At 39.9% G+C, this 19,423-nt stretch overlaps 2 protein-coding genes across 4 annotated transcripts; one reads left to right on the forward strand and one right to left on the reverse strand.

The window, feature by feature from the left end:
- Positions 1–498: 498 nt before the first annotated feature.
- On the forward strand, positions 499–6,757 carry pgd (phosphogluconate dehydrogenase). The gene is made up of 13 exons (XM_015026026.1): positions 499–625; positions 1,059–1,134; positions 1,240–1,419; positions 1,916–1,981; positions 2,069–2,187; positions 2,316–2,385; positions 2,463–2,597; positions 2,675–2,864; positions 3,800–3,930; positions 4,850–4,983; positions 5,306–5,405; positions 5,780–5,902; positions 6,247–6,757. The coding sequence occupies exons 1-13, from the start codon at positions 618–620 to the stop codon at positions 6,364–6,366; spliced, it is 1,452 nt and encodes a 483-aa protein (XP_014881512.1). The 5' UTR covers positions 499–617; the 3' UTR covers positions 6,367–6,757.
- Positions 6,758–10,944: 4,187 nt separating this feature from the next.
- On the reverse strand, positions 10,945–17,746 carry tardbpa (TAR DNA binding protein a). 3 transcript variants are annotated; one of them, XR_001423693.1, is made up of 7 exons: positions 17,016–17,744; positions 15,437–15,600; positions 15,170–15,310; positions 14,807–14,977; positions 14,173–14,257; positions 13,225–13,371; positions 10,945–12,453 (listed from the first exon to the last, which is right to left on the reverse strand). XR_001423693.1 is itself a non-coding variant. In XM_015026024.1 (6 exons), exons 1-6 carry the CDS (start codon positions 17,254–17,256, stop codon positions 13,277–13,279), a joined length of 897 nt encoding a protein of 298 aa, XP_014881510.1. In that variant the 5' UTR covers positions 17,257–17,744; the 3' UTR covers positions 12,506–13,276. The 3 variants fall into 3 exon arrangements, 2 of the variants coding, with proteins under 2 accessions (XP_014881510.1, XP_014881509.1); XM_015026024.1 differs by lacking the exon at positions 10,945–12,453 and having other exon boundaries at positions 12,506–13,371; XM_015026023.1 differs by lacking the exon at positions 10,945–12,453 and having other exon boundaries at positions 13,362–14,257; positions 17,016–17,746.
- Positions 17,747–19,423: the final 1,677 nt, after the last annotated feature.

The following is a 19,423-nucleotide window of genomic DNA, read 5'->3' on the forward strand; positions in this document are numbered from 1 at the left end:
ACTTATAATACTCCCCTGTGGAGTTCCATTTTCTACTACATATTTTCCTGAGATAATTTCTCCTATTCTAACTTGTATTTTCCTGTTTGTTAAAAAGTCTTTAATCCATTCAGCAGTGTGTTCCAGATGTGCCTCCAATTAAATCAAATGTGTCAATTAACCTACCAGAAGTTTAGAAATTAATGGAATTGTTTAATCCCATGAAATTAAAACGTGAGCTGAGAGCCCGCCTTTCATTTTTATTTAAGTTATGTGCAAACTTTTGATTCTTTATTAGTATTTTTAACAGGCGCAGTTTGGCCAAGCCGTAAAGCTTCAATGTGGGTGTAACCAGTGCCGTAGGGTGTAACGTGATTGAGCACCGAACTAGCCAATAGGAGACGGGATACCTCTGGTCAGCTTTTGTGGACCAATTAGAATTCTCGGCAAACTTGCGTTGCGTTATCTAGGCGGCCTCTGATTGGTGGATGCTGTACATGGGTGTACGTAATCTGTTGGATCACGTTCGGAACAGAGGAAGGAGGAAGCAAACACCGAGAGAAGAGAACCCGAGGAGAAGCAGCTCGACTCTCATTTTACCTCGTCTTACCTTCCACCTACTTTACCTGAGGAAAATCATGGCTCAGTAAGTTTTCTAAATACGCTGCACTTATTTTGGCAGTGGCACAACGATTGGTTGTTGTCGACCTTTATGCTTTAGATTTAGCGATTCCTTAGCCTGTTTTAAAAGGGGTAATCTTCTCTGTTGCAAAGTTTTAGTAGTTTTCTTGCTGAGTGTCTAAAAAACTCTTGCCATAAGTACAAATAAATATTTGACATGACGTTTAACATGTAAAACTACACGGATTAGTGACTCAGTAATCACATTGTACTCTGGGAATTGAAGTCATCTTGGACTCTGCTCTTTAGGCCCTTTATTGTCGTAAAAGACCCAGAAAACTACGGAGCCCCAGAAAACCCATACCAAAGAGATGTAAAAGTTTTTTAGTGTTCCAGTCTGATACCAGTCTGCCATCAGGTCCTGACATTATATATTATACGACTCCTTTTGATTTCAGAGCAGACATTGCACTCATTGGGTTGGCTGTCATGGGCCAGAACCTGATCATGAACATGAACGACCATGGCTTTGTGGTGAGACCCTGATTTTCCTTTATTTACATTTCTCCTTGCACGTCATGTTCTGCTGCTGTTGTGAGTTTTTTTCTCCTCAGTAAGAGCAACATCTCTGCTCTGCAGGTCTGCGCTTACAACAGAACCGTCTCCAAGGTGCACGACTTTCTGCAGAACGAGGCAAAGGGCTCGAAGGTGGTCGGAGCCGAGTCCCTGGAGGACATGGTGTCCAAGCTGAAGAAGCCCAGGAGGATCATCCTGCTGGTTAAGGCTGGACAGGCCGTGGATGACTTCATTGATAAACTGGTTGGTTTTTTTCTACCAAAACATCAGGGGAAAAAAAAAAAATGTCATGAAGTATTGTATTCTTAAGAATCCAATTATATGGTAACCTTGAATAAATATACCATCATTTCTATATATTTACACAAAGATTTGAAACAAAACAAAACAACCGACCTGAACAAATTTTATTTTAATTAGAGAAGGAGTAATTATTATATCATTATTTTTGGAGTTTAATTTAAAAAAAAAAATCAAGTTAATATTTAAGACAGTTGCTTTGATGTATAATTTCATATTCTGCTGGATTTCAAACCGAAAATCTGTAGAAAAGAAATCTGAAATCATCAGATCAGACTTCAAAAAGAACAGAAATCCAGTATCATGATTGGTGCATCTCTGTTTTAAACTTTGGATCATTATCACATAAGCTGTTAGCAGTTATGAAATAATTTCACTTTTTAAAAGCTTGGTATGCCTTCATCTTAAATCCACTTCGTATTTATTTATTTTTTTACAGGTTCCCCTGTTAGAAGCCGGAGACATCATTATCGACGGAGGCAACTCTGAGTACAGAGACACGACTGTGAGTCACAGAAGTTTGGCAGAAACGTTTCTTTTTTTGTTTCCCAGCATACATTTTCAAAGTTGCTCTTGTGTTTCGGTCACACAGCGGCGGTGTAAGAGCCTGAAAGAGAAGGGCTTGCTGTTCGTTGGGAGCGGAGTCAGCGGTGGAGAGGAGGGAGCTCGCTATGGACCCTCGCTCATGCCAGGGGGACATAAGGAGGCCTGGTGGGTCCTAAAAAAAAATTACTGAAAGTTTTCTTTATTTTTTATTTTTTTGTTTCTTTCGTGGTTAAAAGTTCATGTTTGCAATTAGCTGGTTAAATATAAACATTTGACGTCATTCACTTTTAAAGGCCGCATATCAAAGACATCTTCCAGAGCATTGCTGCTAAGGTTGGGACAGGAGAGCCTTGCTGTGACTGGGTGGGTGCAGCCGTTTCTTCTTTAAGCATTTAGGATCCAGCAGCGTCGGCTGACGTCGTCGTGCGTTTGTGGGGCAGGTCGGAGACGAGGGCGCGGGTCACTTTGTGAAAATGGTCCACAACGGCATCGAGTACGGAGACATGCAGCTGATCTGCGAGGCCTACCACCTGATGAAGGACGTCCTGGGGATGGACCACGACGAGATGGCACAGGTGGGGTTCGGGAAGAGAGCGTCCGTCGACGTCTTTTCTCCCGTCGTGTTAACTTCCTTCTGTTTTAAAACGCTCAGGCGTTCGACAGCTGGAACAAGACGGAGCTGGACTCCTTCCTGATCGAGATCACGGCCAACATCCTTAAATACAAGGACGCCGACGGGACGCACCTGTTGCCCAAGATCCGCGACAGTGCCGGACAGAAGGGCACGGGGAAATGGACGGCCATTTCAGCCCTGGAGTACGGCACACCCGTCACTTTAATCGGTAGGAGGAAATCAGAAACGAGGAAGTCTCTTGTTTCCCTTCGTCTTCCTGCAGGTCTGGTTTCTTTCGGTAAACTCCACTCCTTGTAACAAAAAGGATTAGGACACACCTGCTAGGATTACAGCCTCAGACAGTTATTGAAGAGTAAAGGTCAGATTTATTTCAAGTCAACAAGTGTTTTTTGGATGTGATCATTATGAGGCTGCAGGTTAAGAAGATTGGAGGCTTTTCTGGCTGCTTGCTGCTCTCTAGTGACATAAGAAGGATTTGGATTTGTTGTTTACTTTTGTATTGTTGTGATTATCACAGAAGGACATGAAGTAAGGCTAACATAAAAAAAAAAAAAATGAGGGAGAACTCACTTTAGGACACACAACTGCAAGTAAAGCAGCTCAGAGACAAAAAGTTGATCTTTTGTAGCATGAACCGGCCCATTACCAAACCCATCCAGGCTTTGCTAGGATTAACGTTTTTTAATGCCGTCCGCTCTGCTGCTGTCGGCCGCCGCACGCCGAACAGAGCTTCATTGTGTGAGAAGTGTCCCAGCTTGTGTGGAGCAGTAGTATGCATGGCATGGGGTGGGGGGGGATGATTTCAGAGGCCTCATCAGTTTTTCTCTTGCATCATCTAACTGGACAGTTTGGTTTTCGCAAAGTCATGCTGACTAAACGAAGTCTTTACAGTAGAAAAGTAGATTTTATTATTTATGTGGCAAAACTTAAGATTTCTGCCTTCTGTGACACGCCCACTTAACCTCCATACTTAATGCTGACTCATGCTGATTGTAATCTTAACAGTGCTCTGTTGATAAGATTGTGCTGCTTTACGTTAGCTCCTCTACGTCTGAGAGATTTCAGGAAATCTAACCGCCTTCTGTCCCTGATTTCATATTCACCAGCCTTTTCTCTCCTCCTCCCTTCTTTCCTGCGTCTCAGGGGAGGCCGTCTTTGCCAGATGCCTGTCCTCTCTGAAGGAGGAGCGGGTCCAGGCCAGCCGCAGCCTCTCCGGCCCCCAGGGGCTCAAATTCGACGGCAACAAGGCCGCTTTCCTGGAGGACATTAGGAAGGTACAGATGAGCAGCACAGAATGTGCCGGGCAGGAGATTGTGCTCCTGAAATACATTATTATTATCATTTGATTTATTTATTTGTCAATATTTGTTTAACCCTTAACTGTCATGAGGACTCTGGTGTCCCTGCAGACCATTTGGATAGCATGAAAGCGTTTTCAGGCTGGCAGTTAAGGGGTTAAATCAACAGTAATATTCAGTATGAAGTCAAAATTGCAGCATTTCTCAAATATTTAAAAACTTAATCAATTTAAAATAATTAGTTTGTCTCCGTACATTGTTAGCTACCTGCAAAATCTGCTTTACCCGATGGCCATTAAGGAGCTAAAATCAAATATTTTTGCTGTATATTCGATTTTTATTGTGCTACAGCTTAACTGAGAAAATTAAGTTTCACAAAATCATCTGCATTTTTGGCTGCAGATGCATCTGCATGAAATCAGAGCCTGACTAACGCAAATGTTGCTCCAGAAACCTGGTAAACTACGGTAAAAACAAAACCATATTAACACTAATGAAGTTTTGTAAACATCATAACTTACTGTCGCTGCTGACTGGAGGGTTTTATTTGACCTAAAACGGAGAGATCGAGTTTCGCTTTGCTGCAGTCGTTGAATCTCTAAGAAAGTTCAAACCAAATTAACTCAATAATTGCATAAAAATGGCTACATATAGAAAAGTGTGGCACAATTTAATAGAGATATCAACATTGCTGCTTTCCAAATTATTATGAAGCACAAGCAGGTTTATTAAAGTGTTGTAATACTGACGTTTTGAGGAACTCAGCTTGTGTTGAGCATGGCAGATTTCCTGTTTTAAACCTGAGCGGGTGGAAGCGTGAGCTCCTGCATGTCGCAGCGGACTGCGCCTCAGAATATTCTGCCCCGTTAAAAGCGATTGCTTTTGTTTTCTGCAGGCTCTCTACGCCTCCAAGATCATTTCCTACGCGCAGGGCTTCATGCTGCTGCGGCAGGCGGCCAAAGAGTTCGGCTGGACGCTCAACTACGGCGCCATCGCCCTGATGTGGCGAGGAGGCTGCATCATCCGAAGGTGCTGCTCGACCTCGTTTCATCCTCATTTTATGCATGTTTTAATAAAAGATATGGGGCTTCAAGTAGAACGTCTTTCTGCTGCCTGAGGAAAAAGAAGCTTTACTGCTGTGGTGTTGAGGAAGTTAAATCGGATCTTTTTTTTTTTTTGTTATTGTGGTGTCGTAATGTGGGAATTTCAGTGGAAGAAAGTGCAGCCTTTCCTTTACAGTCAGATGGAGTGAAGAATGATGACACAGTGGTTGCAGCACTGCTTTTCTGATGTAAAGTGTTGCATCAGTCTAAATCGCATGCAACATCTCTTTCTCTCCCTCTCTCTCCAGTGTTTTCCTCGGTAAAATCAAAGAGGCCTTTGACCGAGACGCTGACCTGCAGAACTTGTTGCTGAACAACTTTTTCAGCAATGCTGTGCAAGACTGTCAGGTATGAGGAAGTCGAGCAAACCCGAGCTTACAACAGCCACATTGACAAAGTCTGTTTCCTTCTTTTTACAAAGAAAAGCTGTGATGCAAAGCCGTGACTTATTGCTGTAACGTTTCAGCCGTCTGCTAAGATCTCTTCACATTTCGGGTCAAGTAAATTCAGTCCAAGCTGTTGGGAAAACGAAGCCTGGCAACCGATTTAAAATTGACTGAACCTATTTTAATTTAGACAGGTTCACACGTTTAGGATTCGCTGCAAATATAAAATCTGTTCGTCCTGACCAGATGTGCTGCATGTAAGCAGCTTGGATGAAGCTGTCAATTTTTTTTTATTTATTTTTTTTTATTTTTATTTTTTAAACCTTCTGTCTGTAGGAGTCGTGGCGCAGAACGGTCTGCGCCGGCGTCCAGCACGGCATCCCGATGCCCTGCTTCACTACGGCTCTGTCCTTCTACGACGGATACAGACACGACATGCTGCCTGCCAACCTGCTGCAGGTAAATATGGCGACAGCTGCTGGGAATCGGCTCCCACTGAGAGCAGAGGGTCGAGTCAAAGTCTGGATCTAAATCCAGTTGATCTGTGGCAAAGAATGTAGCTGCATAAAGCTGGTGGAGACGAACCCTAAAAGACCTGCAGACGTATGTTTTCTGCTTAATCAAGTCAGGAAAGCTGAATTCAAATAAACATTTTTTTTTTTTTTTAATCTGTTGATCTATCACATAAAACTACAATTAAACACATTGGCATTTGTGGTAGAGATGTGAGCAAGATCAAGCAGTGTGAAGGCATCAGTTTTGATCATCAGTCGCTGACGTGGCTTTGATGTTGTCGTTTTCAGGCCCAGAGGGACTACTTTGGCGCTCACACATACGAGCTGCTTTCAAACCCCGGGCATTACATCCACACCAACTGGACGGGCCACGGCGGAAACGTCTCCTCTTCCTCCTACAACGCTTAACCACCGCCAAAAAAAAACAAACAAACAAAAACAACAAATAAGATGAGTAAAAGAGGACATTGCTCGGAAAAGAAGAGCCCATGTCCCACATTCCAGCTCCATGACCAACCTCGGCTTCATCCTGACTTTTACTCTTCAGAGACCTCTTGCAGTTTTATTTATCAAGACATGGGATCATAGCGCGTGTTGCCTTCCTACTTCTGATCTGTTCTGATGTAGCTGCAGTCACACACACACACACACACACACACACACACACCACCCCGTTGGCCTCATCTGGACACCAGGCTAACGTTCATCAGTCGTGTTGGACCCAGCGTTGACACTGGATTAAGGTGAAGCGTTGCACTGATCTGTAAAAGGCTAAATAAAGATCTCAATCCCTTTATAATTAGCTTTGATGGTCCTTACGCCGTGCGAGCTGTGAACAAAGACTGAGGTTCGTTTGTGTGTAACTCTAAATTAGGAAACTTATTACAGTAACCACACAGAGACGGACAGACACGCTTACATTCAAATGGAGGCATTTGATTGTAAGCTTTATCAACATTGACGCATCAAGAGTCATGATATGCAAATTCTCTTTTTCAAGTTTGAAGCAAAATATAAAACCATAAATTTGGGGTAAAGGGTAATTTAAGTTGTTGTCCAGCAAGGGGACTTGGGGCTTCTTTAGGCTGCAGAGTAAAAAAAGCCTCTGAGTAAACAATCACATTTTGGTTTTTTTAGATTTAATTGGACTTTAAACTGCTTAATTGTAACTGCTACCAGAGATCCTTCCTTCCTGTTTGCGTTTTAATTATTTTTTTTTTTAAAAACTCTCTCATGCTGTTTTTATTTTAATTATGTAAAGCACTTTGAAATGCCTTGCTGCTGAAATGTGCTATACAAATAAAATTTGATTGATTGATTCCATCACCAACCACTCCTTAAACACACTTAGATGATATGATTTATGGTATTTAGGGTAAATATTATCGAAGTATTTTTGAACCTGAGGGTGACAGTTTGGGTTAGATTACTAAAACTGTGAGTGGATTGGACGTTCCAACAGAAAAATGACCCAAAACAAATTGAAACTGATTGAAAGTCAAATATTTGCACCCAGTTCCTGTTTAAATTAATTTCAAGTTGTTTGCCGTGTTAATCATCAATCAAGGAGAAAAGTTCAAATTAAAACTCCAAAATGAAATCAACAATGTGAGAAAAACACAAACGTGTAAAACTAAATCAGTCAACCGTCCCTTGACTCTTTGAACATCTTCAAGTTGATGGTCAGATTAGGTTTAAAAAAAAAAAAAAAAATCCTCCTTTTGTTCTAATGCGACGGCTTCTCTGGGAATAATGTGTCACGTCACCAGCTTCAATAATAGATGGAGCAACGCAGCAGCTACTACACCCACCACAGGGAAGGATGCTGCATCTGCCAACACAGCTGTTACCACACTCACTGGTCATCAGCAAACAAAGCTTCATTACACCTCGTCTTAACCTTGGGTGACTCTTACGTTGATGTTAGCATAACGTTCCCCTTCCCTCGTCATGAGACACTTCAGACCTTTACTCTGTGTTGAAGCTTATATCTTACAGTAAATACAGTATAAATATTGTTACTGATTTATTAAGTAACCTGGTGAGGGTCACTGGGTAAACTTTTCAGCTCTTGTCTTCTTGCAGGCCCCTGATTAGCAGCTGTTGCATCAGAGCTCAGTGAAACCTCATGGAGGTGAAACTGTGACTCATCTGCATTAAAGAGGACAGACACTACAGGGAGGTGATGCATAATGGAGCAGGTGATTGCATCGACTTCCCTTTGTCCACACAATGGACGTGAAACCAGCATAAACTAATTCAGCAGTGTGAAATTCGTATTATTTCTTAGGGTTAGGTACATTTCTTGCATAATAGGCTCTAAAGAGTACAACCTTCAACTAAAATGTCAGGGGTTTGTGATGTAAAAACCTTTCGCACAAGTAAAGTGACATTATCCTATACAATTCAACTTAAAAACAAGCCAATCTGTTATTTTTAAATGCATTGTGAGCAGGTGTGCTCCATTTGTGTTTTGTAAGGCAGACAGAAACTGTCGAGCTGTGGGGATAACTCTTTAAGAATCAGACAACAGACTAGGTACCTTAAACGTTATGAAAAACTGGAGTATAACTTTGACTAGACCTCTATGAAACACAGAGTAACATGTAATTAATATTTCCACAAACCTACAGCTGTAGATCAGGCAGTCTTTGCGTGTTTGTGTGAGTACAAGGAGCTTGGATGTGGACATTCATGCTGCTGACATCAACACCAGGTGTGTGAATCAGGCACCAAAACACACAGATTGTCATTAGGCCCAAAATATTTTCCATTTTGCATTTTCTAATCAGCTGTCACAATTTAATCATTTCTAAAGTTATTTAGATGCATTTCATTGGTACTCTTGTTTCCTTCTATGAGCCAAAGACATGACTGTGAGGTTAATTGGTCTCTAATTTATCTTTTGGTATGACTGTGTGTGCATGGCTATTGTTAAGAAACAACTGATAACTAACATCTTTTGTAGTTTATTACATTTAGTTAACGTTTTTCTTTTTGTTTCTATTTTATCGGTGTTACCAGCAGTCTATTTCTAACTTCCTTAATGCGTTGAAAAAAGATCAAGGTACAACAGCACAACCTGCTGGAGGAAGACTGTAGCTACACTCCAACTAGTCAAGTTGAACACCTTACGTTATACATGTGAACAAGTAGCTGCTGTCCTAGCGGAACATGATAAATCCTTCCAGTCAGGAGGAATGGGGTCAAAGGTCCACCAATCTACTGTGGAAGGATATTTAATCTGTCTCAAATTACTCATCTCTACCAAATGCAAAGATAAAAGCAGAAGTTTAAACACACTGAATACAAAAACAGCATATAATTGTTTGAACAGATGAACGCATCGCCTTCAAGCATCTGGAAATTGTTCCCAAGGATGAACCAGACCTGTGCAGCTGCATGATTCTCTTCCTGATGTCTTCAGCAGTGTGCTCCAGATGTGCCTCCAATTAAATCAACTGTGTCAATTAACCTACCAGAAGTTTCCAAAGCCATGACATAATCATCTGGGCTTCCCCTCATTGGTGGTAATAGTCCTAATTTTGAAGACGTCATTAAGTAAATATTCACATATTCTTCCATTATTTGTGGTTGTGACTGGTATAAATAATTTTGACCTAAATTAAGAGAAGTTTGGCTGATTTGACTAAAGGCAGAGGGAAAAAATGATCCATGTTTTATCTGAATGTACAATAAGAAATAGCTTTGGAAATCTGAAGGGAGGATTAACACCACAGTGAAAGAAAAGGTGGAATTCACCCCACACCAGTCTAAAACATTTTGGATTAATTCTCAAAAAAAACATTTTCATTAATAATGTGCGCACAACCTCTCTGATCATACACCATCCCTCGCCGTCTCCAAGGAGACAGTGAACGGTCATCAAAAGCAAGGAACACGTGACGTCAGTCACCTTTCTTTGCAAGCTTCCCGCTCAGGATAGCGTATCACCCACTCTTCATCGTGGTTAGCGAGACCATACAAATTAGAAACACATTTCTCAAGTCGCAAACTATAGAAATGATCCCTGAAAGTATAGTCTTGACTCACCAAACCTCCTCCACGTCTTCTAGTACGAACCCCCTACCCTTCTCAGTGACGGTGCAGGCAAAGCGACGAAAGCTCCACAGGTAATTAATGTAAAACTTAAGTAATTAATGTAAAACTTAATAACACAAACCCCGTTTAGATTGTTTTAATTACAATAGTTACAAGTATAAAGTATCCTGTGACAAATTATGTTTATTTACATAAAGTTGAGAAGTTGACTTCTCAACTTCCAGAAATTTAGCTACACTGAAAGTCATAACTTAAATATAAATGCTGCATTAAAATGGGAAAAACTCGGATATAAATAAGAGTTTATATACATATGTCTTTTCTGATTACCCATAAGGCATTGCGCTTTAATGTTCCACCTCTCAGACGCTACTATCCCACGTGGTAGACTATGCTAACAATAACAGACGCACTGTCCCCATATCCAGGTCTGCTACATGCTAACAGGGGGTCGCTGTTCCATGTGTGCGGTCTTCAGCGTTCCTAAATTAAGCCAAATAACAAAAATGATAAACAGAAAGGCATATACATGATGTATAATGCGATTAAAAACTCGTAGTCTGTAAGTCTCTTGCTCAAAATGGATAGTTCATTCCTCAAAAGCAAATATGCAAGTCAATGAAACTCAGTCTCATCTACAAGAAAAGTCCTGGCATGTTTGTGGAGAAGATAGTCAAATGGCTTTGTCATGTTTTCATGCAAAAATGTCAGACCTTGCTGACACTACCTGAAAATGCTAAAGAGTGCTACACTATTTGCACAGCCATTTAAAATATAGTTTAGTTACACAGTACTTATTCAGGACACTTATACTCTACTGCTCTGTCAAGGTCGTTTGCTCTATTGTGAAACAAAATAAGCAGTTTTGCATAGTCACAATCTTTTTTCTTTACGATTAAAAAAAATGTCTGCAAATACTTGTATATATTGCTCAGTTATCTTTATTTCCTCTAAAGTTTATACTTTGTATGCTGTGCGTGCTTGGAAAAAAAAAAAAAAGTAAAATGCCTTGACCTGCATACAAATGTTTCACATTTTTACTGCATTGTGCTCTATGCAGTTGTTTTTTCACAGCATTATGCATAAGCCAAGTACAAACTTATTTACAACAGAGAAAAGCTATACACAACTGTAAACAATATTAATCAAAGTTGAGATTCACTGAGAGAAATTGCTCAACTTGGCAGACTTTTCAAAGAAATAATAAAACATAATGCATAATTTTGACAGATTTTGAAAACTAGCTGAACAGTTTGGTATGTAATGATTCCAGCAATGAAATGACTTATAGGGAATGACTATCCAGGATTCATAAGTATGGTTCATTTGAACCAACATAATAAGCAAATGACGTAAAAATGCAGAAAATTTGATGGAAGCAATTGATTGATGTCTGAACACATTAACAATTTGTTGGGAAATAATGAGACATATGGTGACTAAATGCTGTGGAAGTTGAATTAGTGATAAAAATAAAATAGATTCCAAGCAGAGAAACGCAGCAAAGCAATTGAGGAAAAGTAACACTTTGTAGAATTGCATGATAGCTGAACCAATAGTTGAAGTGGACACGACTCCTTTTCATTGCGACTTGCCACACTAGGTCAGAATATTAAAGATTTGATGGCGTACAATAAATCATCTCTATTAAAATTATTTTGTTACAACTTGATCTGTTACAACCTGATCTTAGGTCAGATTCAAATATTTGAAGAAGTGGAATTATAGATTTTAATTATAAAAACAAACAAAAACCAAACACTTGTAATATAATTTTGTATGTAATGAATCCATACACCAGTTTCACTTTCTAAAAAAAAAAAAGTTGTAAATCTGAGGTCTTAAATGAAAATCACAGCACTGAAAAAAATAACTCTACAAAACTATCAGCTATCTCAAGTAAAAAGTAACATGCTTACCAAAACTGAGACCACATACAACTTAAAAAAAACTACTTTTTATTTTACATCGCAACACTAGCATCAATACACAAAGTGTGATTTTGCGCTCAGATCTTTATACTGAAAAATGCCAATACACTTCATCATGAAAGCAAACAGCCATCAACATATCCTGCTATGCTAATACAACTTTTGATCACAGTAAATAATATAAGGTTTTATACTCGCATATACTGGTAACTTGTGAAGTATTTATGAACATGTTCAAGTGAGGTAGAATTGAACAGTTTTTGGAGGACAAAATGAATTTTTTTTCTAACAAGCAGGATGACTTTGGTCCCAATGTGTCAAAACAAACAAATATGTGAATATAATTTTGATATCACTCTAGCTGAGTGGGTCGAATGTTTCTTGCTAATGAGGCGACGTAGATCCTTCCCAGAATTAAGGCGATTTCGGCTTCGTCATCAAGCGTCGCCGACTCCAAACTGGGGCTCAGAAGAAAATTGGGCTTTTTCCAAATCCGACGACCCTAGACATGTGAATTAAAGTGTTGGCAGTTCAATTAAAGTCAAAAACAAGTCTTTGTCAAGAGGGTATTTTCCCTAGTTAAATTAAGTTTTATTTCACACTTCCCTTTGATTCACAAAACATAGAAAAATGCATTCGAAACCACTTCAAACACAAACTTTCAATGGGAACTATTCAAACATTCACCAGGAACATCTTCCAAACTTCAGCACTCTTTCAGTGTTTTTCCCCCTCCCGTCACACAGACTTCACAAACAAAGTCACATTTTCACACAAAGAGGGTGGTAACAAGGAGAAAGTAAGACGAGCATTCACATCGCATTGGACAGCAAGAAAAGATCTACTAAAAGATACAGATATTCATAGCACTTGACAATTCAGTGTGATTTCTTTTTTTTTTTTAATATAAAGAATCAGGGATGGATAGAAAAATGATACGAGTAAGCAGAAAACTCAGGGATCTTGAGATGCAAGAAATGTCCTTGTGATGGTCACTGAGAACACACACGTACTTTGCTTCTTCCTCTCACACTCGCACAAAGCCACAGGTTCTTCTCACCTCTCCCAGGCATTTGTCTTTCAAAAAATATATAAATAAAGCACAAACAGTTCTTGCTTTCCTTCCTTTTGCTCACTCTCATTCGGTCCAACACCAAATCCACTCATCGAGATCAAAAAGCGACAAGGGCAGACAAGATTTCTATATCCCGAAAAGAGGAAAGAAAAAAAAAAAAAAGAGGGGGAGGGGAGAGAAAAGAAAGGCAACACCCACCGTCTAACACTGTATACGCAGAGTGAAGTTGTGTTCTCGGATGATAAAGCATTTACACGTGGGAGGAGGGGAAGGGATACTGAGATCTGCCGAACATTGCAGCCAATGACGCGACTCCTCCCGGGAAATTGTGAAAGAGTTGGTGAACTGCGGAAGAAACGTTCATGAAGGCGTTTCCAAAGGAAAAGAAAAAATAAAACAAACCAAAGAAATACAATATGATGCATAAATATATATAATTATCTCACAGCCAGCTTTCGACAGACTGCGGGGAGACCTCAACATACTCGTGCACGTTTATGAACAGTTATGGTGCATGCACGGCCGTCTCTTCATAACATATTCTCACAAACGAAACTACGCAGGAGGATTCCACAAACTAAATGTTTTACCCATTCAATGCATGACTACACAGTCAGTCACACAAGTAGAAATGTTTGCTTTTACTAAAATAAAAGGCAGTGTTTCTTTCTTAAATAAGATATAAGCCATTCCTTCCTGTAGGTATACTTACCAGATTTGCCTAACAGCAAGAGAAAACGTCAACTCTCACCTAGCTCTACATTCCCCAGCTAGAAGACTTGGACTCCATTGACGTGCCAAAGCCGGAGCTGAAGCCGCTGCTGGAGGCCGTGTTAGTGCCTCCGGCCCAGCCCAGGCTGGCTGAGCTGGGGCTGCTGTAGCTGGTGCTGGCAGAGCTATACGTCTGATCTCTGGTGGTTGAGGCTGTGCCTGCCGCCGTGGTCAAGCCCTGCTGGTTAGCCAGCATGCCCATCATCCCCCAGCTGCTCTGCAGTGCCGCCTGAGCTGCTGCCACCATCGCTGGGTTAAGGCCCAGAGCCCCAAAGTTAACCCCTCCACTACCGCTGCCTAGCCCCCCGCGATTACTGCCGTAGCCCTGACTGAACCCGCCAGCCCCAAACCGACCCCGATCCATCATTTGCCTACTGTTATTGTGTTTGGGCTCAGCGTTGGAGATGTGCACGCTGACGCCCTTGATGATCAGGTCCTCTCCGCACAGAGCCTGGGCGACCTAAGGAAGAACAGAAGGAGAACATTTAACACCGCAGGCTGTTGATTACTTCAGTCTACGGATGACCAATACTATTCCAAACAGTTTGTGCTTTCTTCATTATTTCAATGCTTTGCAAAAGTATTCAACCCTCTCAAACGTTTCCGCATGACAACTGGAGACTTCAGTGTAAATTTAGGGACATTTGTGGTGATAAATCAACTATTGAGCAGCTCTTACTTTTAAGGAGGAAAGAAAATGTATGTTCTTCATTTGTTTTTACAAAAAAATTGTGTAGTTAGAATTTGTCTTCTATGTTTTTTGCTGCACATACAGCGGCAAGTCTTTTCAGGTATGTCTTTACCAGCTTTGTGTGTTTTGAAACTGAAGTTTTAACCCATTCATCTCTGTAAAATAATTCAAGCTTAATATAAACGCACATTTGTGCATGTAAAATAAATAACGTGACAAATGTTTGAGAGGTATGAATGCTATCGATTCTTACTGTAACATCAGCTATCTTAAAATTTGAGCTAATATTCAGTGTAAGTGAAGAGTAGCAGCTCTGACCTGATCATCAGCAAACGTGACAAATGCAAAGGCCCGGAAAGGTTTGGGAATGAAGACATCAGTGACTTCACCGTACTGCATGAAGTACTGCCTCAGATCGTCCGTCGTCATGTCCTCTGTGCAGCGGCCGACAAAGATTTTACGGCTCCGCATCGGTTCGTCGGGAGATGCCTGAGGAGAGAAAGAAGCCCAGTCAGGTTATAGATGGAGCGATTGATTGCGTTCAATCTATTGTGATGACTTAGAAAGTGATTTTCAAAACTTCTAAACCGCTTTAACGAAGGAATGCGACTACATCTTAACAGTGAAAGAAAACATCAACTTCTCATTTTCCAGAGTATTCTGCTACGGTGTCCAGCTTACCTTTGAGTTGGGAAGTTTGCAGTCACACCATCGTCCATCAATCATGTGTCTCTGAGCAATGACTTTGGTTTGCGTCTCATAGTCTGCAAAGCGGACGAACCCAAAACCTTTTGAGTTGCCAGTTTTTGCATCTCTCTTCACCTGGGAACAGCAAAGAGTGAGAATGCCAGATTAATTTCCACTTTAAAGTTGCTATTCAGTCTAGTTAGAACTTAATATTGAGGGGGAAAAAACAGGAGCATTTAAAGTTAAATGAGACATCAGTACCTGTACCATAATGACCTCCCCAAAGGTGCTAAAGTAATCCTTCAGGTCTTGTTCTGTTGTTTTCCAAGGCAACCCGAGGACTATGAGGTCTGACGTTTTCTGAAAACCTCTTTTGATTTTAACAGCCGACGCCGCGTCAATTTCCTCCATCTTCCTTTTGTTATCTGCAAAGAACAAATAAGATTCTGGCGTAAGAAAAAAAAAAAAAACAATCACAAAAATCTAATTAGACACACAGAGAACAAAAAGTAAACATCCACAGAATCAACTATAAACCAACACCATTTATTCTGTGCCATTATGTATATTTGATATTTAGCTATGTTTATTAATGATGCAGCTTCAGGTTAAGTGTCATGATTTAGTGACAGGTTTGTAACAAATTTGTAAAGAAAAAACAAAAACAAAAAAAAAACAACTTATGTTACAAGCCACTATTACACCTCCTGACTACCTTAGAAAGCATTTAAACCCAAGAATGTTTTTTTTGTTTGCAGATTCAGGAAATCATGTTTGACTTTAGCTTTTCACCCAACAGTTTAATTTGTTGTTTATTGCCACAATACTGAGGTCAGAATGGTTCAGGTCTTACCTGTCTGACAGGATTTGATATCGTTTTGTTTATTTATTTATTTATTTTTAGCTCCTCTCACTTGTGGAGTTTTATTTTTACAAACAAATTATTTCTTTAGGCTTCATCTTCAGACCATAAAACATCCCGTTTCATTTGAATGCTGGCTCTGACACTTGTCATACAGATCTGGATGGATTGGAGCCTTTTCAAAAGTCACACATCAAACCTTTAAGGGTGATGTATAATTCAAATCTTAACTTTGACAAACGGATTTGGTTAGACGCATGGGGATCCATTTTTGAAGTTGGAACTCTGTTGTAATTGGAAGTCTTAAAACACTGGATCCACAGTTTAATTGCACCCCAATTTAATTGGTTATTTTTATTGGCCCTTCTTCATTTTCTAAGTGATTTTAAACATGTTTTTGTTTACCAATGATGCACTGAATGGACAGGCACTTGTAACTCTTAAGTTCTGGACCAAACTGCCCCTCATCTAAAAACAAATCGTTACTGAATGGCTTTTAATACCTTAGGAGAGCTAACATTTTTCTGTTGAACCATGTTGATCATTTACCTATTGTAACTTGTGATTTCTTGACTTGTCTGTATGTTAGTTTTGTGCTTTTGTGTTGTATTCTTAATTATACTACTTTTTGCACTATGCCTGAAAAATACATTCTATATAAATAACCTTGAATTTTTTTCTGAAACAGTGAAAAGTTTTTGAGGGATTTACGAAGGAGTGTGGATGTGGATGATAAGTATTGTTTTCACACCAAACTCTAAAGAAAACCTATACACTGTGCTCTGCGTTAGCTTTTGCTATCTTTAGGAATTTGATTATAAAGTAACACAACTAGTAATGCAGAATAAAAAGCATTTTATAATGGGTTTTGTGCAATAGCTGCTAAATCTCTGACTGCACACTCGCTTTGAATACAGGCTGAAGTTTGCAGACAGTCTGCTGGTAAAAAAAAAACAGGAAAAGCATATCCTGTCTCACCTTTGGGATAGTTTACGACATAGACCAGGTTTCCCCAGCTGCTCTCTGGTGCATGCAGGACGCCCTCCACCAGCCGGACCCCCCTCATGCACTGGGACTCCGGGTTTCTGTACCGAAGACCGCAAGCCCCCGGGAACTGGGCTGATACCGAGGATAGTAGAACAGTCCCATCGTCCTCTGAGGGGATCTCCATGGGCTCCTCGTTCTCATCCTCAGCCACCCGAATGTACAGCTCTGACATTTTGCTCCGGGATGGCTGAGCGCTGGTCCGAGAGCAGTCAGCTGATGACGGAGCTCAAGTTGCTGGTTAACCACTGAGGCTCAACGCGAGTTGGAAGGTCTTAAACGTGGCTCAAATTTTCTTCGGTTTAAACAAAAGAAGCAAATGTACAACAACGGAAGTCAGGAGCAGACAAACCGTGCTCATTCGACAGTTGTAACATTTAAAAGCTGGCGGTCATGAAAGCCCGATGTTTTCTCTCAACGGAACACGTAAACAAGTTAGCCAGCTAGCTAAAGAGCTAGCAAACTCAAAGCAGCTCGGAAAATGAATGACTATGTTTAATGTCAGCGAGTAAACAATTCTTATTCCGGCTTACAAGTGTGTAATCGAAAATACAATGCAAGCAAAAATCTCCACAAGTTGTTATTTTCGGTGAAATTTCATGAACGAAATCTGCACAGCTACACACGGCTAACAAAATGGCCGCGGACCGCTCACCTTGTAAAGATGACATCATCGTGCTGGAACAGCTCACTTTCATGTTTCTGTAGGGGAGGTGGAAAAATAAAAATAAATGAAATAAACATTATTACCACTGGTAATCTCTTTGAATAAATCATAGTTCGTGTTTTTGACGCTGTGTTAATGTTTCTGTCTTGCGGTTTTTGATGTACAAATCTTAAGCGTAGTGACGTCTTCTTAAGGCAAAACCACGACGACTCACGTTAAAAACCGAAATAAAAGGGACTCAAGTTAATATTCTGGAAAATTGGATATATACTTTTTAAAAATATGTAGCAAACTTAAAATAATTACCGTGAATTTGTATAAAAAACGTTCTAAACAAAATAATTATTATAAATATTAATTACTCTGTACAATCTTTATTCTGTGCAGACAATGCTGAAATAAAACAAGCTGGTGCAGAGATTACTACATATAACAAATAAGAAATAAAATGGTTATGTTGAATTAATGTAAATCCCTTCAAACTATATATTTTTGCATAATATTCTTAGCAATAAACAAAATAACGGAACTTTTTTGGGAGTGTCACATCAGAAAGACACACAGAAAGCAGAAGCAAGCAATACAGTGTCTTTATTGCTTATTATTATAAGGTGAGTTTTTAGTGTGAGTTATAAGCATCGCTAGAAAAACCTACATGTATTTAGGTGAAATTAATAAACTCTTTCATTTCTACATTTGAAAGTGAATTAAATTCTGATTCATGTGCCGTTCTGTGAAGCAGGTTGTATTTTCTGCAGTGCAGAAAGGAGAGGGTTCAAACATAAAAGTATGGGCTGGGTCATGATTGACTTGGAGTCTGGTCTTACAAAAAAAAAAAAGATCTGATTATCATTTATTAAATCCCAAAGTTGAAGACTATGATAAAATTGAAAGTATTTGCAAAAGGTTGGTAGAGAAAGCTGTATTACAAAAGTCTCTTAAATTACAGGTTTAGTGCAATAAAAAAAAGACATTGTGGTGCTGTTCTCAAAGCAGTTGTCAGACAGTGTGACTGATCCAATACCTTCAGCATGTAACCTTGTTTGTTCTCCAATTCATAATAACTTTAATTACCACTGACATGAAAAGTAGAACTAAAATCCAGGTGGCCCCATATTCTGATTGCTGATGGTCAAAAAATGTGACAAAGTCAGACATTAAGGGAAATAATTTGAGCTTCAAGCCAAACATTTTTCCACTAGATGGACAGAGCTTAGGTAAACATGTAAGAATTTAGTGACACCAACTCATACACAGGACCAAAAGTTTAGGTTTTCACAGACTCATGAACAACAAGTTAGACCCATGTTGTTTCTCCAGATATGCTTCTACCCCTCCAACCCCCACACCTTTAAAAACATACTTTATCCTGTTGTCTATATATGTTTATTGATAACATCAACTCCAAATAAGACAGTGGTTCTAATTTCGAAATGCTGCGTGGGTTTGACCAGATGAGGAAGCAATGACAAAGAAAATGCAACGATAAAGCTCTGGTGCTCACTGGTGTTCAGCAAGGAGGAGACAAGACAATTTGTGACTCTTACCATTCTTGCAATACAAATACTGCAAATCAAGGATAGTGCTGCCGTACCGGTACATGTTTCGGCTGAGCTATAAAATGACGCAACACAAATGTTGTGTGACGCAGCAACAAACTTTTCACACATTTGCT

This window comes from Poecilia latipinna, unplaced genomic scaffold (assembly GCF_001443285.1).
Source record: "Poecilia latipinna isolate Pla-1442-1.1 unplaced genomic scaffold, P_latipinna-1.0 Scaffold4483, whole genome shotgun sequence".
NCBI classification, from domain to species: Eukaryota; Metazoa; Chordata; class Actinopteri; order Cyprinodontiformes; family Poeciliidae; genus Poecilia; species Poecilia latipinna.